This window comes from Meriones unguiculatus, chromosome 21 (genome assembly GCF_030254825.1).
Source record: "Meriones unguiculatus strain TT.TT164.6M chromosome 21, Bangor_MerUng_6.1, whole genome shotgun sequence".
Lineage (NCBI taxonomy): Eukaryota > Metazoa > Chordata > Mammalia > Rodentia > Muridae > Meriones > Meriones unguiculatus.
The window spans coordinates 44,132,766-44,156,059 of NC_083368.1; the positions used below are offsets into that span (position 1 = coordinate 44,132,766).

The 23,294-nt window shown below is 37.9% G+C and overlaps 1 protein-coding gene across 12 annotated transcripts in view; it reads left to right on the plus strand.

Moving 5' to 3' along the window:
* Foxp2 (forkhead box P2) overlaps positions 1 to 23,294 on the plus strand; it is a 558,155-nt gene that overhangs the window by 424,183 nt on the left and 110,678 nt on the right. The window contains exon 6 of one of the 12 annotated variants that reach the window (XM_060374230.1): positions 15,284 to 15,358. The exons of the other annotated variants lie outside the window; for them this stretch is intronic. Coding sequence (XP_060230213.1) covers positions 15,284 to 15,358 — 75 coding nt within the window. The remainder of the gene's footprint in view (positions 1 to 15,283; positions 15,359 to 23,294) is intronic. 12 annotated transcript variants of the gene reach the window in all.

Here is a 23,294-nt window from a genome sequence, read left to right on the forward strand (position 1 = left end):
GAGGTTTCTAACAAGGGCACCAATTAGTGCCAGTTACGATGGCAGCTTTCAAAGTGAGTAAGAAGAGGATCCACTGAAAACTGAGTGAACACCGGACATTGACACTGTTACATTCTGTAATCCTTGTTAACTCCTCAGTGATTCATTATTCTTAATTTTTTTAATTAACTTATGTCACTGGCTTTAATTGATTAATATGAAATACTTTAAACTTGGTATCTGCGTAGAATGCTGGGTACCACTAAACAATTTTTTTTTATTTAATGTTTACTTTGCCTTTTTTTTCCTCTCTCTCTTCTGAAAACAAAACAAAGTTAGTTTCTGGACTTTGACCTCTGTGCTTGAGACACAGGTCTAGGTGAATTTGTCTGAGTTCCAGACCAATATGGTCTGCTTTCACCACCCAGGCCAACCAAGGTGCTTAGTGGAAGATGCCTCAGACAGGAGAAACAGCAACAAAATGAACAAAACCAAGAACAAGAAAAAGAAAGAGAGAAGGAAGAAAGGAGGAAAGAAAGAAAGGAAGAAAGAAAGAAAGATAGAAGGAAGGAAGGAAGGAAGGAAGGAAGGAAGGAAGGAAGGAAGGAAGGAAGGAAAAAGAAAGGAAGAAAGAAAGAAAGAAAGAAAGAAAGAAAGAAAGAAAGAAAGAAAGAAAGAAAGAAAGACAGACTATCTTTAGCCAGAAAGACAGTGGCTCAGTAGATAAGGAGCTTGCAACCAAACCTCATGGCCCATGGTCAATTACCAAGACCCACATGGTGAAAGGAGAGGACTAACCTTTGCAGTTGTCCTCTGACCTCTACACTAAAAATCATACTATAACACACACACACACACACACACACACACACACCAAATCTATAAATAAATGCAATAAAACGTTAAGGTTTTCTTTTTTGCAATTTTAGATTCCATTTAACAAGGAAATGTAAGTGATTATAAGATTTTAAACAATGGCAAGATTTAAAGTGCTAATGTCCACCAATAATGAGCATTATTAATCAATATTGACGCCTAGCTCAGTGTTGATATTTTATATTTAGCCTTTGTATTTTGCCATTTTTCCACATCTAGTTGTGGTTTGCACTCTGTAAATTCTGTTTATTTAAGCTGACATTTTAGTGATAGGGAACAGAAGTATTTATAAAGCTGAAAATATAACAGCGAGTGTAAATACTTGACCTAAGTTTGCAAACAATGATGAATGAGGCAAGATCCTGGTGTCCAGAATTATTTTTGGTCTAGTGCATAAAAATGTAACCTGAAATATGCTCCAAAACTTGCTTTAAAGATACTAAGGCCAGCCATGTGTTCATGAACTGAGGTGTAATAAACTAGTCATTTTTAGTCCTTTGCACTTTGGTATCACAAAAATTCACATAAGGCTTTATTAATAGGTTGGCATTATTTAGTGGAAAATGGCCAACTGGCCCAAAAAATATAGGAAGACCTAAATCAAAATCTTGGTTTGGAAAGAAACAACAGTGCAAGATCTGATGAACAGGTGTCAGAGTAGCCTAATAAACTCTCCTACTCTCCAGTGGTGATATTCTCAAGAGGCACAGTCCTGGGAGAGGCCTTCTGATTGGCTGCTTGTTATTACCCTCCCAAGCTTGTTCCAGTCCCACCAATTTCTTTTTTCATTTTCTTCTTTATATTAATTACAGTTTATTCACTTTGTATCCCAGCTGCAGCCCCTTTCCTCATTCCCTCCCAATCCCACCTTTCCTCTTTCATCTCCTCCCGCGCTCCTCTTCAAGTCCACTGATAGGGGAGGTCCTCCTTCCCTTCCATCTCATCAGGACTGGCTGCATTGTCTTCCTGTGTGGCCTGGCAAGGCTGCCCCCCCATCAGGGGGAGGTGGTCAAAGAGGCAGCCACTGAGTTCATGTCAGAGACAGTCTCTGTTCCCATTGCCAGGGAACCCACTTGAAGACTGAGCTGCCATGGGCTACATCTATACCGGGGTTCTAGGTTATCTCCATGCATGGTCCTTGGTTGGAGAATCAGTCTCAGAAAAGACCCCTGTGCCCATTGAGTTGTTGCTGTCGTTTTTTAACCATATAAACTGATCTTTCAAGAAAAACTGGCTTAAAAATCTAAAAAGAAATTCTTAATGGCCTTGGCCGGCATAGATCTCATTACTTGTTCTACCTACCAAGGGGAGGATTAAAAGGATGTACCAATATACAGTGCCAGGAAATACTAAATTTTTAAGCATCAGTTTATCCAAAATGTTCTCCACGAGTTTGGCCCAATTCTCCTGCTGGGAGTATTGTTTTGATGCATGTGTAGTAAATTATGTGTCTGTGTTCCTCTGTGTAATGGTCCTTACACCCGTAGAGGCTACAGGTGGACAGTGCATTTTATCCCGCAATTGTTTCCACCTTTTTTAAAGAGGAGCCCCCACTGTACCTGGAGCCCACCATTTTACCTGCCCTAGCTATTCTAGAGACTGGTGGTTTATCTGCGACCCTGCTCCCTGCTCTGGGTTAATAGACGCTCACAGTTATACCTGCTTTTTTTATATGAGTGCTGGGAATCTGAGCTTGGGTTCCGATGCTTGTCAGATCAAGCATTATCATCATTGTCCCATTTCCAGCCCCAGGGCCTATACCCTGATATCATTTTGAGTAAGTACATAGACTCCAAGTATCTCCATTCTGAGTATAAATTCTGGTCTCTTGTTATTCATCCTTCACCTCTATCTCTACCCACCAAGATGTCTCATTGACCTAACTGAATCCAGTAACTGATGATGACATTATGATGTATACACTCTTCTGTGTTCTCCTTTCTCACCCTGGAGCAACATTTATTCTTTAATTTTTCCCAAAGTTTTGCTTTCCTTGCTCCTACTCCTGAGGAAGTTACTAAATGTCCCTACGAGAAGCTGTAGCATCAAGCAGCACTGAGAATCTGACATCTCCTTAACCTCTATCACGACTAAGCATTTGCAGCACTGATGTAGGAACACTGTAATTTACCTTTTCTTGCACCTGTTGCCAAATTTCACTATACACTCTTTATTGCCAGAAAGAGAATTTAGGCAGTACTACTTGGTTTTGCCCTTGGTCTCTGGGTTATCTAGTCTCAGGTTCTTGGAGTGGGCCATAGATCAAATCAAATATTGGTTGGTTACTCCCACAGTCTTCGTACCACCAATGCACTGTTATATCTCACAGGCTGGACATCATTGTAGATCTAAGGGTTTGTATCTGGGTTGATAGTTACTTTGCTCTTTTGACAGTGTGCAGAGTACCTTCGTCCCAAGTATGCTAATATGCAGGGAGAAAAGCTCTTGTAGACACCAACTCAACTTCTCCATGTTCAATGAGTTTTGTAGGTGTTGTCTTCAACACCTTGCTGTCAAGAGAGAAATGGATTGTCTGGTCGATGGCTTGGGTTGTTTGGGGGTTCCCATGGGAGCGTTTGACCACCAACACAATTAGATGTAACACAATCCAATCCTGGTATTGGAAGCTTGATTTAGTAACAAGAGATGTCCAGTTGGGGCTCCTTCTGCACATTACCAGTGATTTCATTTAGACCATCTTCATATATGTATATATTTTAGGAAGCTTCTACTGTATTAGGTTTCTATGCTACTCATTAATTTTAGCTTTATTTCCCTGTATCCCTTCCCTTGTGGCCATCTTCCCTCTCCTCAACCCCCCAAGTTGTTACTTTTATTCCAATCACAACCCCAACCATCCATAGCCATCTTCAATTTCCATCTCCTAAGGAGATCTAAATGCCTCCCCCTAGTCCCTTAACCTATTCCTAACCTCTATGGATTGTAACTTGGTTATCATTAACTTAGCAGCTAATATCCAATATAAGGAAATACATACAGTATTTCACTTTGTAGGTCTGGGAAACCCCGCTCAAGATGGTATTTCTAGGAACATCCACTTACCTGAAAATTTCATGTTGTCATTTTTTAACAGCCAAGTAATACTCAATTGGGTGAATATACAGTATTCTCTATATTCATTTTTCTATTCAAGGACATCTAAGTTGTTTCCATTTTCTGTCTATTCTGAGTAGAGACACAGTGAGCATGGTTGAATGAGTGTCACTGTGTGTTGGATGAAGCTGCCTTTGGGTATATGCCGAAAGGTGGTATAGCTGGGTCTGGGGGTAGACCATTTCTCATTATCCTGAGGCGCAACCACATTGATTTCCAAAGTGAATGTACAAGTTTGTCCTCCCACCAGCAATTGATGAGTGTTCCCCTTGTTCCACATACTGACCAGCATTAACTGTCATTGCTGTATTGGTCTTAGACATTCTGACAGGTATTTTGTTCTAGTTCCATCCATTTATCTGCAAATATTATTATTTCATTTTTATTGGCTAAGTAATATTACACCGGGTAAATGTACCAGATTTTCTCTGTCCATTCTTTTATTGAAGGACATCTATGCTGTTTTCAATTTCCTGCTTTTGTGAATAGTGTAGCCATGAACATGATATCTCTGTGGAATGATGAAGAATTTTTTGTGTAATGCTAAATTTTGCTGCATGTTATTATTGCTGGAAAGCTTGATTTGATTTTATTTATCTTTGTTTTCATTGAGAGAAGTTCCCACTCTATATTTCAGGCTGCCATGGAACTCATGATGTAGCCCAGGCTGGTTTTGAACTCATGATAATCTTTCTACTTTGATTTTCTGAAGACTGAAATTATAGGCATAAACTATCCCACCTGGTCTCCACAATTAAAACAGAAATTTACAGTAGTGGATTTCAGTATTAGTTCAGACAGAGCTCCATGCCAACTTTGAACAGTGACTCCAGATTAGAATTAGCTGTTCAGATGACCTCATTGCCAGAACTCGCTCCCGCCCTATGACATCACAACACATAACATGATGAGTCTCACATTCCTCTTTGACTTGCCTTGCTTCTGAACTTGTCTCATAAATACCCACTGGAAAAAAAAAACAATGTCCCAGATACCCTGCAGCCACCCCTCTTCCATCCTTCACACGTTGTTCTGCTATACTGTTATCTTGTCCGAGGTGTCATTGTCTACTCTTCCTATCCCTTGTCATAGACTGAATATTCACTCCCTCAGGTCACCTTCAGAGTCCCTAAAGCTAGCTTTTTCTTAAACTCTGTATCCTTCTCCATTTCACGGCTACAGCACTGGCTGTAGCCATAAGTGATTTTCTAGTGAATCTTCAGCATCGTAGGCACCAGCCAGTTCCAGCCAGTTACTTACACCTCTATGATTTCTGCACCACTCCTTGAAAAACAAAAACAAAAACAAAACTGTGAGTTCTCTTTATGTCATGATAGCACAGGAACTCTCTGGGTCTTATATGTTCTACCTTCAAAACTCATGAAATTTCTTAGACCATCTTAAGTTCTTTGGATTCTCCTTATTTATTTCTTCATTTTCAATCAGAAATTTCTAGTCCTTTGAGGGAGAGCATTAAAAATCTTCTGCTGGCAATGGTGCCCAGCAGCTAAAGGTGCTTGGTGCCTGAGTGTGACCTGAATTTAATCTCCAGGGTCCACGTGGTGGAAAGAGAATGTTCCCTCAAGTCATCCTCTGATGCACACACACATTTGCTAAGGCAATATAGATCCTCCTGCACATACACACGCTTCATACATATACAGATGCACATACACACATATGCATACAATGAATAATTGTAATTTAAAAACTACTACATTCAATATGTTCGCATTGGTCCCTTTACTTCATGAAGGTATTTATTTCTGAGGTAGGCGATGTTAACCTGTGATGTATGGATAGAATCCATGAACTCTGTATGAGCCTACCATAGAAATGAACATATTCTAATCATCCCATATAATAAAATCTAGTGATGTCTTATGTGTTGTATTAGCTATTCTTACGCTGCTGTGATAAAACATTATGACTAATGCAACTTCAGGAAGAAAGTTTGTTTGGGCTTGACAGTTCCACAGGAATAGGATACCATCACTGCAGGGAAGCAGGGAGACAAGCAGAAGATATGGACACCAAAAGAGAAAAAAAAAATGACAGTAAAGTCTCCCACTGCAATCCTGAACCAGACACAGTGTGTTAGGAGCAGGGCGATACCATATATCCTCAAACGCTTACCTCAGAAATGTACTACTTTTATTTTCTTGTTTTGTTTTGGTCTGGTTTTGGTTTGCTTGTTTGTTTGTTTGTTTGTTTTAATTTCTTTTAGCAGTGCTGCCCCAGCTAAACCTGCCCTACCAGTGCAACCAACTCGGAACCGCCACGTGTTCCGATACTTGTGAGAAACACTTCTCTTTCAAGCCTCCACATTCCATTCCCTGGCCTCCACAGGCTCATAGCCACACTATAAAGCAAATGCTTTCAGTCCAACTTAAAAAGTACCCGTAGTCATTCACCATCTCCATGCTGTTCCAAACCATAAAGTCTCTTGAGACTCAAGGCAATCTCCTGTGTGAGGGCACCTATAAAATCAAACAAAAAATTGCATACTTTCAACATATGATGGCATAATGGCAGAGAAGACACATTGTATCTCAAAAATGGAAGAATAGAGGCACAATGAGGACAGCATACACATCTCTCTCAGACTGCTTCCATGCCCCGTATGCAGCTTTCTTTTTGCAGATATCCCACAGCTCTGGCATCTCCATCAATTTGGGTCCCCACTGAAATTTGGTCTTTACATCTTCTCACACCTTATTTCTCTTTTGGGGCCCTAACCTTGGGACTCCAAGCCACATTCGGATCAGCAGCTATCTCAGACCATATAAGGAAAAATGCATGAGTTGTTCATTCTCAAATCCCTCATGCTTCCGGAGCCAGCAACACATGAATAATGCTGCCATGGTTAACTACCAGCTTAGAAAGAACCACACTTCCACAATCCCAATAGCAGCATTCCTTTTATTCAGCTCCTTTCTAGGAGCGCAAAACACCTTGGTCTCTTTTCCACAGTTTGGAAGGCTAGTTGGCTGGAATTTGGCCAAGAGGGAGGGCATCCTTCACTTTGCCCAAGTGCAGAGAAGCCCCCCCTTAATGGTGTTAACATTCCTTAATGACTGTAGCACAACCTTGACTGTGCTATAAGTTTCCCAGTGTCCTTTGTTTCCCCCAGACAGTACATTTTTTTTATTTCATAGTGCCTCGGATGCCCTTTTTCATTGCATACCCGCATACACATTATCAGTAATAAGAAAGCCACCGATAGATCCAACAGAATGCAGGCTTGAAATTTTCTCCATCAAAAACATTAGTTCATTATTATTTAATTTATCCTCAGTTCTCTGGATATGGGAAGAAAGCAGCTTTTCTCTCTCTCTGCAGATATCACAAGGATGGCCTTTACCCCAGTTGCCGCTACTGTTCTTCTTGGAAACTTAAGTTGGGCTTTCAAATCCTCATTGCTCTCAGCGTTACTGTCTTTGAGAATTCTACTAGGATGCTCCTTTAAACTCTTCATATAGCCTTTAAACACCTTACTAAACATGAGATTCAAAGTCTTCTACATTCTTCTCAAACACAACATGGTCAGATTATTTACAACAATCCCACGTGCTACAAGCTTCTGTATTAGTTACTTCTGTCACTATGTCGAAAACATTTGTAGAGAAATTTTAATCCAGCAACATAGATGCTCTGGCAAGTGATCACATCCAAAGACTTTCTAGGTGTATGTGATCCAGCTGGAATGTAGACACCATCTGGATTACAGTATGATCTGGATGGAATAGACGCCACTAGTGTACACCTTTAAAACCAAACAAGAAAATAAGGTTAGTTTATAAAAGGAAACAGCATGTTTGAAAGTGACTTCTAATTGAGATGCAGACAAAGTGACAAATCAGAGAGAGATTTGACAGAATGAGTCAGAGGTAGGATACAACCAACACTCACTTAGATAGGCTATTTAAGAGCAGAGCAGGGAGAGAGGAGAAAGTTCTTACTGAGAGTTTCTTACCCGGAGAGGTTTTTTTTGTTGTCGTTGTTGTTTTTTTCTTTGTTGTTTTAAATCAAAAACTTCTTACAGGACAGTTTTACAGAGACAGCTGAGGGGAGAGAACAAGCTAGACACATGTGAAGAAAGAATGAGCCAGAGATTGAGAAGGCGACAGAGAATAAAGCATAATGCCAGAATTAGTTTGAGGCCAAGCAGAGCAATTCAGTCAAAAGTCAGAAGCCAGTTTGAATCAGTCAGCATAGACAAGTTTAGGCCAGAACGCCTGAGATGAACCAGCCAGGGAGAGTTCAGAAAGAGCTAATAAGACTTAGGAATGGCTTTCATCTCATCCCCTCATCTGAGGAAATAAAAACCACATTTACAAATACTGACTAGGCAAACTTGTATGAGAGAGAATTTGTTTGGGCATACGGTCCCAGGGGCTATGAATTCGTTACGATAGGGAAGCACAGCAGCAAGAGGCAGGCGTGGAGACTAGGACACCGTGTGAAGAGCTCACCTTCTCAACCATGAGCAGGAAGATGGGAGCGTAATTGGACTATACAATCTTAAAACCCATCTTACGTGACATATTTCTTCCAAGAAGGTTCCACCATCTGAACCTTCTCCGACACTTTCCAACTGAAAACTAAGTGTCAAATAGCTACATCTCAAACCACCACATGGATTTATGTGAATCTGGCTCTTAAGCCTGTCACTATCTTTTTACTTAATCCACCATCACCAAGGTGGATTTCAGAACTGTGGATTTCTAAAATATTTTGAAAACTGAATCTCAATACAACTGATTTCTGTTCTTATATTTTTAATTTTATTTTATGCATACTTTTTTTCTGAGAAGGCTACCCTGTTTCTACTACATTACCAGAGTTCATACAATTGGTTCTTAAGTTTGCTGTCTCTGAGTTTACAATGCAAAATTGAATTTCCTCTGTTCTCTGGAGGTTGGAACATGTTCCTTTCGTTTTAATAACTTCATGACTGATACATATTGTGACACAATAATTATTGCAGAATGTTGATTGTATATTTACATAAAAAAAATAAAATAATAAAAACCTACCTGTCAAGAAAGTACCCAAAAGAGTGCAATGGTTTTCAGAGTTGATTTATCCCAGGCACACTATGTCAGTAGCACCAAGATGCTTGCTAAGTCTACATTCCTGGATCCCACCTCAGGTCATGCAATCTGAGAAGAAGCTTCTGCAGAAATTATTTTCTCTTCCCTGACAGTCAGCACAGTAGAATCCATATTACGCAGTGGGTTTTTAAACAATCAAACAAAGAAATAAAATAGTTTCTCTTAATTAATACCAACTGCTTATTATTTAATTTATCCTGCTTAGGTATTACTTTCTTATTCTCCAAAATGGGTCTTTAATAATTGTGCCATGTTCTTTTCAATATTGAAAGAGCTTTGAAGTCTGTCCGTGCAATAGAGGAAAGTAAGGCAACACAAACTACTCCTTCAAAGTGAGGAGTGAAAATTCTTTAAGTGTGTGCCCATGCTGATTTGCTCTTTGGGTTACATAGTCTCTGCTTTCTTGTGGCTGACCCAAAACATGTGCCAACTCACCTGACACACTTGCTTTGTAAAATATTTAAGATTGATGTTTTCCACATATCATATTCTTTTGTTTATCCCTTCTGTTTGACCTGTAAAAGTATCTTTCATTCGCCTGATGAACTTGTCATCTTGGATGCTTACTGCTGAATAAATTCACCCTTTCTAGCTCTGAATTCTGGCTGGTGGGTTCAACTCAACTGTTCTGGCTCAAACTCCTCTCCAAGCTGACTGATTCAAACCGGCTTCTTCTGGCTTCTGAATGAATTGCTCTGCTTGGCCTCAAACTAACTCTAGCAATCTGTTCTAATCTGGTTCCTTCTCATTCTGTTTCATTCTGCATTCACCTGCAACTCTATCTGTAAAACTGCTCCGGTAGAACTATCTCTGCTTATGAACTCAACTGCCCCCAACTGAACTGGCAAGAACTCAACTCTTTGGGTTACATAGACTTTGCTTTTTTGTGGCTGGTGCAAAACATGTGTCAACTCAATGTGCGCTGCTTCTCAATTTACTCCCCATTCACGGACTAAACTCAACTTTCCTACTAACCTGCCTCTCCCCACACTCTCTTTTTTATTTTTATTTTTTATTATTAGTTAGATTTTATTAACTCTGTATCCCAGCTGTATCCCGCTCCCTCATTCTCTCCCAATCCCACCCTCCCTCCCTTATCTCCACCCTGCCCCTTTCCAAGTCCACTGATAGGGGAGGACCTCCTCCCCTTTCACTTGACCTTGTTTTATCAGGTATCTCCAGGACTGGCTGCAAAATCCTCCTCTGTGGCCTAGCAGAGCTACTCCTCCCTTGGGGGCAGGGGGAAAAAGTCAAAGAGCCTGCCATTGAGTTCACGTCAGAAATAGTCCCCGTTTCCCTTACTAGGGAAACCCACTTGGTTACTGAGCTACCACGGGCTACATCCTAGCAGAGGTTCTGGGTTCTAGGTTATATCCATACATGGATATAGAACCCCTACACTCTCTCAACTAACCTCTCTTTTCTCTCCGTTCTAGTGAGAGCTGGTTGTATCCTGTATCTGACTCATTCTGTCAGATCTTTCTCTAATTTTTCACTTTGTCTGCTCCTTAATTAAAAGTCACTCTCAAACATGGGTGATTCCTTCTACAAACTGACAATACTGTCATTGTTTGGGATTAAAGGTGTGTGCTAAGGCTGTGCCTATATTAAAGCCAGAGAGATTAAAGATTTATCACTACAGCCAGATCACAGAGATCTAGAAGGCCTTTGGACATGATTCTTTGCCAGTGCAGTGATATTACTGGATTAAAATTTGTCTGCACTACATAGGCAATTGTCATCCATTTTCCATGGGTAGCTAGGTAAAGTTGGTGTGGTTTTTATAAACCTCACAGGTCTCATCCTCTTATAAATCTGCTGCCCCAGTGCCCATGAACAGTTTCCATCAGGCAAGATGAATAGCCAAAACAGTTAAATAAACCAATATACCAAGCAGAGAGGATAAATCCATTCATAGACTCATTTTTTAATGTTGTTTTAAAGTGTGATTTTGCTTTTTACAATGCCACTTGATTTCTCTAGTAACCTCGAAATGGACAACAGTATGCATTCCAGACATTATTTTACGTCAAAGTGTGTAGTTTCACATACTTTAAAGAAAAATGTATGTACTCTTCAGTCAACTTAAAGAAATTATAATTTAAAATATTTTCATTTGTTGGTAAAGATCACTATAATCATACTTGTTTTATTTTAGAAAAGTGTATCTTTGTGAACTTCTCAAAATATATTCTCTTTCATACAAGTCATTTCATCTTGCAATAGTACACACATATATCCAGCCGTTTTGGCTTTTTGCTTTGCTACATGAGATTTCAACTCAGAGAAATATATGTGTGTGTCTGTGTGTTTCAAAACAGAGAAATGTGTGTGTGTGTGTGTGTGTGTGTGTGTGTGTGTGTGTGTGAAGAGGCTTTGACTTACATCATAAAGTTTACTGCTAGAAAACTGGTATGGTCATTTGATTACAGACAGAATGTCTTTAGTATTTTGTACCCTTTGTAATGGTGTTTTTTTTTCTTATTTATTTATTGACTTACTTATTTCAATTTATTCATTTTGTGTCTCAGCTGTAGCCCCCTTCCTCATCTCCTCCCAATCCCTCCCTCCTGCTTCTCCCCCCCAACTTCTCCCTCCTCTAGTCCACTGATAGGGGAGGTCCTCCTCCCCTTCCCTCTGACCCTAGTCTATCAGGTCTCATCAAGACTGGCTGCATTGTCTTCCTCTGTGGCCTGGTAAGGCTGCAACCCCCAGGGGAAGGAATGGTGTTTTACATATAGGAGATCCAGTAAATTTTATTTGAAAAAAGGACTTAAATGCTACTCTGCAGCAATGGTTAATATATGTGAATATATATGAAATACTTAGCTAATAAATATTAAGTTTATGACTGCTACCATTATTCCACGTACTTCACTATTCTGTATATTTAACAACCCTGTTACAGTGCTTCTTTACCACGTGAAGAAAAAGAGCAAGAACAGTTAAGTGCTTTAGTCAAGGTCACAGCACTGCTAAGTGTTGAGTCAGTATCTGAACCCCGGCCGACTGTCTCCAGAGCCAATATCCTTATTTTGAGCAATGATCCATATTTAGCTGAAGACTAGATTTCTTCTGAAGTTCATGTTGAAAGCCCTTTCCAATACATTGTCCTGGCCTTCTCACTGTTGGTGCTTATTTGAAACAGATGCAAACACTTAAACCATCCATTCGCATTGGGTTTCCCTGTGATTTGCTGGACTGTGTCAGGTTGCCTCCAGGAGACTGCTTTCTAAGTAGCTGTCTGATTTCATCTGTCTCCCCTATTCTTTACTAACCTGCAACTTCATGGGTCTGGTAAAGTCTGGCTGGTAAGAAGCTTTATTAGCATCTCTTGCCAACATTCTGTCTCCCTCTGTAGTATAAATCGTTGGGGCAGTTGTGAGAGGGAAGTGGGTGGATTTTTTTTCGAAGCACAGTTTTTTCTTAAATCTGTTGGCAAGATATAATGACTGGCTAAGAGTTGTGCAAATTCTGTTTACACACTTTTAACTCCAGGAATTATTCATTGAGAGTTAGTTACTTAAATGCTTTTGCTTTTCAAATGGATTGCTTTTTCCTCTGAAGTTTTTCTTCAGTCTAAAGATTTAGTTGTTCATTTCAGATTTTGTTCCTAGACTATATTTTTATGGCTTGTTCAATTTTTTGATTGTTTAATTGTTATATTTTATAAATTTGCATGCAAAGTGACAAAAAATGTCAGCTTTAATCCGTAGCACAATTAACTTTCTTCTGTGTCCCTAAGGATATATTAATAATAATTTATTGAGCTTTCTCTCTTTGTGTTTTCAGGAATAACTTGGCATGAGTGGTTTTGTTTATCAAAGTTGCTTGTTAAAAATATAAGACCCATTATGGACTTTAGCATATTAAAAATTGATTAAAATAGGCTTTGAACCAATGAAATCATAATATAATGTTTTTGATGATTCATGAGGTTCCTCTAAACTCTTGCTTTGCAGGACAGTTCTCTCTAAGATTATGAGTTAAAGTCATATTTGCAACATATTTAAGAGAATTATTAATGAATTATGTATTATGCTTTAGTTTAATAAAACTGTGTTTATGGGTCACTTGGACTAAAAACAGGGACCATTTTCTCTTAGTGAAGCCTTGGAAAACCTCCACCTCATAGTCTGAAAGCAGCAGAAGAAATCTTCTAAGCAGCTATCCTTAAGCACCTGCATCGCTGAAGTGATGATCACTGATGCTCATGCTTCTGCAGCTCTTAGTTCTTGCCATCATTATACATCATCTTCTAATCACGTCATGTGGTCCTTAAGGGATAAAGCTTCCTCTTCTTTGCATCTTTCCTTAACCCAGATGAGATGACAAACTGTCAGCATCTCCACCGGTTTTGTTGATTTCCAAGGTTCCAGTTATAGTATTTTCATTAATTTGGATCTTCTTGAAGAAAAGTTGATACAAATTATTTATGGAGCTTAATCTTCCGTTTTAAATACAGTATCTCTGTGGTTCTTGTGAGATATGTTTCTGGTTTCTTCAGGAAGAGTATTTTTCTGAGGATATTGTTTTCAGTGGTGTTGGTCTGGCATATTGTCTTCATATGAAGTAACATCCGATTTTTAAGGATGCTCATGACCTTGTTAAATAGCAGTCCAAAAATTGTGTGGCTTGTTTTGATTTTAACCAAAGTTACAGCTGCCTAGCTGTAAAGCAGTCACTTTCTCTTATTATGACTAGTTCTTCAACTTGTACTGTTTTAAATTGCCTGCAATTAGCATATTTCAACCTTATTTTTAGGTTTAAATTGCAGTGTGAGAGTGTACTCTCCTCTTAGCTAATTAGTGCTATCAAGGAACAGTAGGTTACCTCATTAGTACCATGTGCATTTAATTAAAGAAGAGAAAATTGGAGTTAACCTCATAGTTAATATTTTCACAGAGTGCTACAATGCCAACACCTTCAATTGGAGTCACACCCCTGTGTATCTAATTATGCACTGGTGCCAAATAAGGTTAGCAAGGGCACTACAAGGCTGTTGACAAAATAATTTAGATGAAAACGTGTTTGTTAGATTCTGACAGTAAAATATAACTTGAACATCTTCCCAGTTCTCATCTGCCAGCATCAGGTGACATACTCCTTTACAAGAAAGAGAAGGAAAGGGATATTTTGGAAGCCATTTTTTTTTCTGTCTGAATTAATGTTGCTGCTATCTTGAAGAAAGTTGACATATAGTCAGCTAAAGCATATACAATCCGTCTCTTAAACAGAGCCCTGGAACTTCAGAGATGTATTTGAAAAGAATTATTTATAAGATATAATATTTACATGCATCAAACCACTACCAGTACCCCCTGACACTCTCACCACATCCCTCCTTGCTTTTCTTCTTCCCTGGTACAATTATAATTTCCCTTGTGTATTTTATGAATGGAGATCATCCTTTCATATCATACATGAAGTCTAAGGAAGGCTTGTCACATGGTCTATTCAAATGCAATGTAATCCTTTTGCCCTTCAGACAAAATCTTTGTAATGTCTGATGCTACTTAGGTTAAAAAAAAAAAAGAAAAGAAATGACATTCCATACCATTTATCAATAAATAATCACTTGGCTTTTACAGATACAATGCAAACTGTACTTTTGAGTATATCAAGTGGTTTTCCGTGAAAATGGGGAAATTCAACAGGTTTTAACAGATATTATGGCATGATCTCCATAGTCCTAGAAGCGGGAATACCAGTAGTATAGTAATGCATAGTCAAGACACTTGAGCTTAAGAGATGATTGCTATTGCTGTCATCGCTTAGGGCAAGGAACTCCTTTTTATTCATCCTGGTTAAAACTGACTAGAAGTAATGGGTAGCATTTCAAAATCAAATCGAGATAAGAAAGGACAAATAGCATCATATGCTATAAAAATAAATCACTGTGTTATTTACAGCTATAAAAATACATATGGATATTAAAAGCAATTCCAGCTTAGAAGGCAAAGGCAGAGAATCAGATTCTTTTTCTCTTTGGTTCATTTATTATTCCAATATTCAACTTCATGTCTAACAAATTGTTCCTGTTTTGAAAACCTATGCGTATCACCTGTGAAACAAACTTGTGTTAACCTACCAAGATAGTTTTTTTTAACTGATATTACACATTATTTTCATAAGTCCTAAGACTGAGGAGAGGAAAAAAAAAAAAGCCAACTCCTGATTTTCTTTGTTTAATTTAGGAATTGCTTCCAGAAGCAAACTTATGTGTCTGTGACCACTCTCCTGTGGATGGGCATCCTCACAGCACATTTGCAGTAAGTCCATTGGGCAATAAGAAATCCAGAAGCTATGTGAAAAGCCATGGAGACCATCCCACTACCCAGAACTCCTGAGGTTTCCTGTAGCTCAAACCTTCTACTGAAACCAGTCACGAAGAGACAAGTTATGTTAAGCCGCAAGTGCAAGGACACAGGCTTTGTCTGCCATCTTCCATTTCAACCATAATTCATCAGATACACAGTTCACAGTTTCTTTAAGTCGGTGGCATTAAAGTCCGCTGTAGTTGCATAAGTCTGTAGGAGCAGCACACTTTCTTGAAAGTTTAGGAATAACTTGATGAGAGAGTGCTGGGATGATGAAAATGAATAGTGGAGATTATAGATGGGTTCAGTATATATTTTAGCAAGAAGCTGCTTCTTTCTGTTCTGAAAGTTGACATATGAACATGGGTAGGGAGGGGCTTGCCTGCTCACTCTCTCAATGAAATGTGATTTTGTGACCCAGTAGGTCTACCAGGTAACCTAGAAATTGAATATTAAAGCTGAAGTGTCAGACATTACCTAGAGCTGCTCCATGGTTCTATTTAGTATGGATCCCTCCTGTTTTCTTTTAGAAGCTTTAATTATGCAATGAAAGGTTCTAATCTTTAAGATTTTTAATTTGCTTCCATAGGACTTCTATAGTCTAAGTAAGACAGAACACTCCTAAATTTATTCACTCAAAATCTATTTTAACTTTACTATATATACTATGAAAAACTTCAAATTGTTAGAATTCGATTTAATTAAGACATGAACAAATAATCAATGTTTTCCCTTTCTGGGAAGAAGTACCTAACTTCATTCTATATGTGTCAGAGGATATTTTTATAAATATACTTTCCAATTATTGTGAGTCACTATTATTTATTAAAAAATCTTACAGTCTTTGTTTCTTCCCTCAGACAAACTCAGAAGAAGAAATAACAATAAGTATACTATCTCATGGAAACATAGAATGGAGCACTTATAATGATTTTTATACAGAAAGCTTTTGTGATGATCTTCGAGGTTGTGCTCATTTTAATCCAGTGTTCGGCTCTCTTTGTAATACTATTTGGGGAAAACAAAAAAATTAAAATGGTTACATTTGTTGAATTCTGTATGTAAATTAACGTGAATGTCTAAATATGATGAATTTATAACTCTTCTTTTAAAAGATGGATCCACTTATGGTAAACTTTAATGTACTTATATCCTCAGCAAATGTGAGCTCAGTATCCAAGTAAGTTCCTTAGTAAGGGGAACAGGGGCTGTCTCTGACATGAACTCAGTTGCTGCCTCTTTGATCACCTCCTCCTGAGGGAGGAGAAGCCTTACCAGGCCACAGAGGAGGACAATGCAGCCAGTCCTGATGAGAGCTCATAAGCTAGGGTCAAATGGAAGAGGAGGAGGACCTCCCCTATCAGTGGACTTGGAGAGGGGCATAGGTGGGTAAGAAGGATGGAGGGTGGAATTGGGAGGGAATGAGGGAGGGGCTACAGCTGGGACACAAAGTGAATAAACTGTAATTAACATAACAGTTGGGGCTGCAGAGACGACTTGGTGGCTCAGAAGAGCACAGACTTATCTCGCAGAAGACCCTCCAGTACTCCCTGCTGGTCAACCCTTGGTTTCCAGCACCCACATCAAATAGTTTACATTCTCTTGTAAAACCGGCTCCAGGGGATCCATCAGTGTTTTTTCTCGCCTTCCCCCCATAAAATGAAAGTGACAAACTAGTGTCCTAAAATCTCCCAGGAGCAAGAGGGAATATGCAGCCCGTTTCTGCTCATGGTGCTGCTCTTTGCTAAATCATGTCATGCGGACAATGGATAGCTTGAGTTATTGACTAAACAGCAGTTTGGAGTGGTCCTATGTGTCTCCAAGATGTGAGTAGGGGATGAAGGCTGCTTGGACAGGGTGTAGGAGCACTTGGCAGAGCATGGGCCAGGGGATCATCACAATCGCGGCGCTCCAAACTTAACAGTTAACACGAGTCACTGGTGAAGTACAACACTAAGCCTCCTGGCTTGACAAACCAAGGGCAACATTATTGAAAGATCAAGGACGTGCTTGTGAATCAAGGAGATCATTCTGAGGTTTCAGAGCCACTGAATGATACCTACCAATGGATTATTTTAATATCACACGCTTTATGTCTGTAGTTCAAATTCTACAACCGAAAATTGTAAAGTTTCCCAGAATCTTCCGAAACTGATTTCAAAACTGACAAATTAATCTTACCTGTTTCTACTCCTTCTTCTTGAACTAACAGTTCCTTGTGCTGATTAACAAAACTGAAGTAAATTTCCAGGGGGGAAAATCGCAATGTCATGTAGTTGATATTAAACACAGACAAGCTCTCCATTGTACTGTTCTCTTCCGTGTATTACTTTTTTAGAAATTATTTAAAAACATGCAATACAAATACATATAGGTGTTTCCTGTGCTTTGACTTATTGGTCTCGACCAGACATTTGCTGTACCCCAAACATTGTACATATCAGGGTGTTTGCTATTAAATTTTATTCAGTTCACGTGCATTCACCAGTTTGTTGCAATCCTGGGCAGTAACTTGCACCTCCTTAGATCATATCTATCCGAAAATTATAATTTAAAATTTGCTCTACCTGTTGTTAAAGCATTAGGGTCCATAAAAAGAAAAAAAAAAAACATTGATTACTAGGTTCAAAGGACAACAGTATGAGAGTGTGCAAGTGTCATCAAAGATTACAGATGCTCGTTTTCACAACCCGCTTTTCTTCACATGTTATATTTTTGGTTAAATTTTTAAAAATCTTCCCGTATTTTAATTTTATTTTTTAAATTTATTTATAAAAATAGGTCCTTTTCCTTCTTAGCAAATATATTTAACAGCTTTAAAATTTTCTTGCTGTCTGAATGCTAACTTTTCGCCTGTCTAGAGCAAGATAGTAAGCCAGGTTCACGAGCCTATAAAGACTCCCTGTCGAAACCTCGTCTGCCCAAATGACCTCATTAACACCTACCGACATAATCTCATTGTTACTCTTGCCTACAGGTTTTTTGCAACTCAATGAATACTGTTTTACATAGGACCCTGCCTGTTAGCTCTAACGGCTAAGGCAATTATGCTGAATGCTTAGGGTATTCACTTTGGGTTCGAGTTTCTAAAGCCTTTAGCACTGGATCAAACGGAACTTTTGATGAACAAAATATATTGGGCCTGTAAACTAAAGATGAAATTTGGCCGGCAGTGACATGGTTGCTCTGTTTCCCACTCTTGCTAAGCTACGTGGACTGAATTTGATTTTCACCCTCACCAGCTCTTGACTGGGTTGGGATTGCCTTCTGAAGGATGCATTTGGATGATGATTATGATCTTTTAAGAAGATATTTCCCCCATCTTTGAATTCGAATAATCCATCCTCTGGGCTCTGGCGCTATGACTAGTTTGTTTATATCCAGCTTTAGCACGGGATGATACCACAATTTAGGGACTGCGCTATCAAAGCCAGATTATTCCTGACGTTTGGCTCCTTAGTATGTGATATGTCAGAGTAACTGAAATTTCTTAGAATATTTGTAAGTAGTCTGCATATAGGTTTAGCTCACATTCTCGAATCAACTAACCAGGGGAACTATTACAATGTATTTCTCTAGAACAACCACCTTTTAATTTTTTTCTATATTTTTACTACTTATTTTACTTCCTGACTTATATTATTTCTCTTATCTCTCCTCCTGAACACTCTGTATCTCCTTCCTTGCTCTTTTTCAAATTCATGACCTCTTTTTTCATTAAGTGTCATTATATCCTCATTTACTGTTGATGGGATTGAAAACTGGTACAGCCATTATGGAAACCGGTGTGGAGAATTCTCAAAAAGCTGGAAATCAACCTACCATATGAATGTCCTTCTTTTGAAACCTGTATCATAAGATGTAACTTCCCGTCAATATGAATGTCTTAATATGTAGCCACGGTCAGCCTTCCAGATGCTTCATCTGAAACAGAACAAAAGTTTCTGGTTTTACAAAGCTTTGCTGTGGCTCATGTGCAGTTTCTGGATGAATCTGTTACTTTCCTGGTACAATTCATGATACTAGAACTCACTCACACGATACTGAGCCCCTCACTCAGCGGAAATGTAGGCCTCTGGGCTTGATTCACTCTTGACACCTCTCCTGAGTGATTACCTCTCACCCTCTATCTTATTGCAATATCTGAGATCGCCATGAATTGTCTTGATGTTGGCTCCAGGAAGGACCAGTAGTAGCAGAGGTTTGGCAATGGAGAATCCTCTTTGAAATTTATAATGAATAATTTACTTCCCTTGATGATTCGCTTAAACATCAGTAAGGCAGAAATCAGGGACTGATGAAAGGATTATTTATTTAGTTATCTAGTTTTGTTGTTGTTAATATATTTTTCATCAAATAAATTGATACACACACTAGAATATGTATGTGGCAATAATGTGAATTTATGATGCCTATTAGAACACACGGTATTTTTGCCTTTCATATTTTAATGTTATTCGTAAGATACTATTAGTGGTAGTCTCTATACATGTAAAAGATAATCTGCATTAACTTCGAACAATTCACTCCTAATAATATTCTCCAGTATTTCTAAGTGTCACTTAAATTTCTCTACTTTTCATTTGCATTTCTAGTATATTTAATATCTGGGTTTAGTACACTGCTTACCCAAGGATACAGAAGTAAGTCATGTCAACATGTAAGTCTTTATGGTGTATAAACGCGCACACACATGCATATTTAAATGATCACTTATGCAAAAGTATGTGCATGCATTTTTATTGAGCTCAATTTGCAATTCAGTTTCTTTTATCTTATTAAAGTTAAATTTTTACATTTGTGATTTTCATTAGGTAAATAAATTCTTTGTTATGCATTCGGGTGACAAATTATGACATGGAATATTTTACTACTGGCACAGTCCACTAAGCAACATATTTACCTCAAAAGTATTTGTAAATAACTAGACTTTACACAGAATTTTCAATATTGTTTTTTAAGCAACATGATTTCGCATAGTAACTTAAACCAGAAAATATATGACATAATTTTAAAATTTAACCAATGCAATTCATAAAGCTTATTGATATCAGAATTTGGTTATATAACAACTTATTGTATGAAATATAAGGAGAAAAGACAATAGCTTTTTAATTAATACTAATCTTTATAGTGATTAGAATAGATTTTGTGCAAAGGAATTCATATGACTGATAAAGTGTTTTACTTGATTTTGATTTTACTAAATTAAGAATTTTGAGATAGAATTTTATTCATACGTGGCACCAACGTGCTTTCACAGTCTTGTTTCTTATTTCTAGGTCACTAGACCTTCTCTTGTCTTCACATAAGAAAGATGTTATGAGACACTTGACATTATTTGGCAGAAATCATCTTCCCTTCAAATCCAGAGTATTGGAAATGGCATCCAACTCCATACAAGTGGAGTTAAATTTTATTATTTGAAGAATAATAGTGCAGTAATCTTAATTTTCCTTTAGGTCCTTATGTATAAGTATTTATGCTGGCTAAAATATGATAGTATTTAATGATAATTAAAGAATTACCACATATGAAAATCTCTTCATCTTGTTAAATTAAGCAGAATCATATATTTACATATGGTTATGTGATTGTGGAAGGAAAATGCATGAGCAAATTTATGTCATCAACTTTGAATAAACACACCTAAAAGTTTAGAAATCTAATATTCTAAAACAACAGATAGATAAACAGATAGAGAAGTAGATAGATAGATAGATAGATAGATAGATAGATAGATAGATAGATAGATAGACAGATAGACAGATGATAGTTTTCCAATACATGGATGCTATATATCTAAAATAAAGATATAAGCTGAATGTGAAACATACTGCTGTATTATCCTTATTTTCCATAATTTCATATTATTTGAAATATGAAAGTATTTCTGTTTCAGTATTTCAGATCTGTTTCTTAGACTACTTTATACACAGCCTAGTATTATAAGTGATGGTTTGCATCCTTCTGCATTGGAACAATCATTCTCTGTTACTGCATTAGACAAAACAGAAAAGTGGATGTCTGTGAGGCATTCATTTTTATCCTAAACAAAAAACACTCTGTAAGTAAAAGTGTCATTTTGATTCATCTACCTCCATTATTTATGTTATCTTTTTGAAAACAATATTAAGGAATCAAAAAGATTTCCTTGATCGCTCACTTATAATTATTCATTGGGTTTAAGAAGAGGTTATTGGAGGTCGATCTGTCCTTTAGTGTTGAAGAATAGGCTGTGTGTATTCTTTCAAGTTCCATATCTAATTCTGATTCTCTGTATCTGTCACATAAGTAACTGAATTCGTTCTTCACATGTTGCTAAACATATTGAACTGAGATAAGATTTTAGAAGGAGGTAGGTCTTTATTACTTTGAAATTATGATATATATTGCTTGGCTACTTTTGTTTTGGGGGGTTGTTTTTTAATTAATATTTTGTATTAATTATAGTTTATTCACTTTGTATCCCTTCTGTAGCCCCCTTCTTCTTTCCCTCCCAACTCCACCCTCCTTCCCTCATCTCCTCCCAGGCTCCTCTCCAAATCCACTGATAGGGGAGGTCTTCTTCCCCTTCCATCTGAAACTAGCTTTTCGGGTCTCTTCAGGACTGGCTGCATTGTCCTCCTCTATAACCTGGGAAGGCTGTTCCCCCTCAGGGGGAGGTAAACAAAGAGCCAGCCACTGAGTTCATGTCAGAGACAGTATCTATTTTCCTTAGTAGGGAACCCACTTGGATACTGAGCTGCCATAGGCTACATCTGAGCAGGGGTTCTAGGTTATATCCATACATGGTCCTTGGTTGGAGAATCTGTCTCAGAAGAGACCCCTGTGCCCAGATTTTTTGGTTCCGTTCTTGTGGTTTATTTTGAAGAGACTTCCAAGGTCATAATAAGGTCTGCATGGTGACTTTGTTTATAGGGTGAGGTTTTGGAAAGGAAATTCAAGGATTTTTCCATGATATCCTCAGAAATATTTTAGAGTGGATTATGAATTGCAGACTACCTGGTTATCACTTACTTGATAGAAAGGAAATAGATCTGGAAAGAACTAGGAGGAATAGAGGTGGGGGGGAACCATAAATAGCATATATTATGTGAGAAAATAATCAATTTTCAATAAAAAGGGAAAAAAGAAGAATTTCGGCTAGATACAAAGGCTTTCTTTTAAAAGCCATATAGGGAATTCGAAATATGGTTAATAATTTGTAGACAAGTAAGCCTAGTGGAAATACCTTTTATTCTATTACAATCACATTTCCTTTATTTTTTTTAATACATATTCAAGAATATTTACTTGTTTACAGAAAGAACAAATGCTGAGAACTTCCTTGGCTTTCCAGGTTGCTTTTTACTATCCATCACATAAACATTATGTTTGATATATTAAAGATAAATGGTCAGTGCCTCTGTCCTGCTAGCTTGCTCTTGAAATACTCAAAAATCCAAATAAAACAAGTATCTGTCTGACATCAAAATTCATGACATTTAATATGGAAATCCCTAAATGGATACTTAGATTGAGCAAGTGAAACACTCACATTCATAATATACAGCCTTTATCTTATAAAATAAATTTATGGCACTTGTAAATTGATTATGTATTGCTATGGCAGTGAGCACAATGATAGAACTCTGCTGAGTATCTGTGGCTCTAGACAAACCCTGCTAAGTATCTAAAATGAGCAGATGCACCGTTGTTAATTTAATAATACCATTTTGTTACTGGTACTGCCTCGAGATTAACGATTGTTCCCATTGGTCTCTCTCTTAACTTGTGCAGTCTTAACGGCTGATTGCTGCTTTTGTGGTTGAAGCTTTAACAACTTGTAATCACATCCAGCAACAACTGATGTCTTTTCTTTTTCCCCAACCCTATCTGTTCTTAT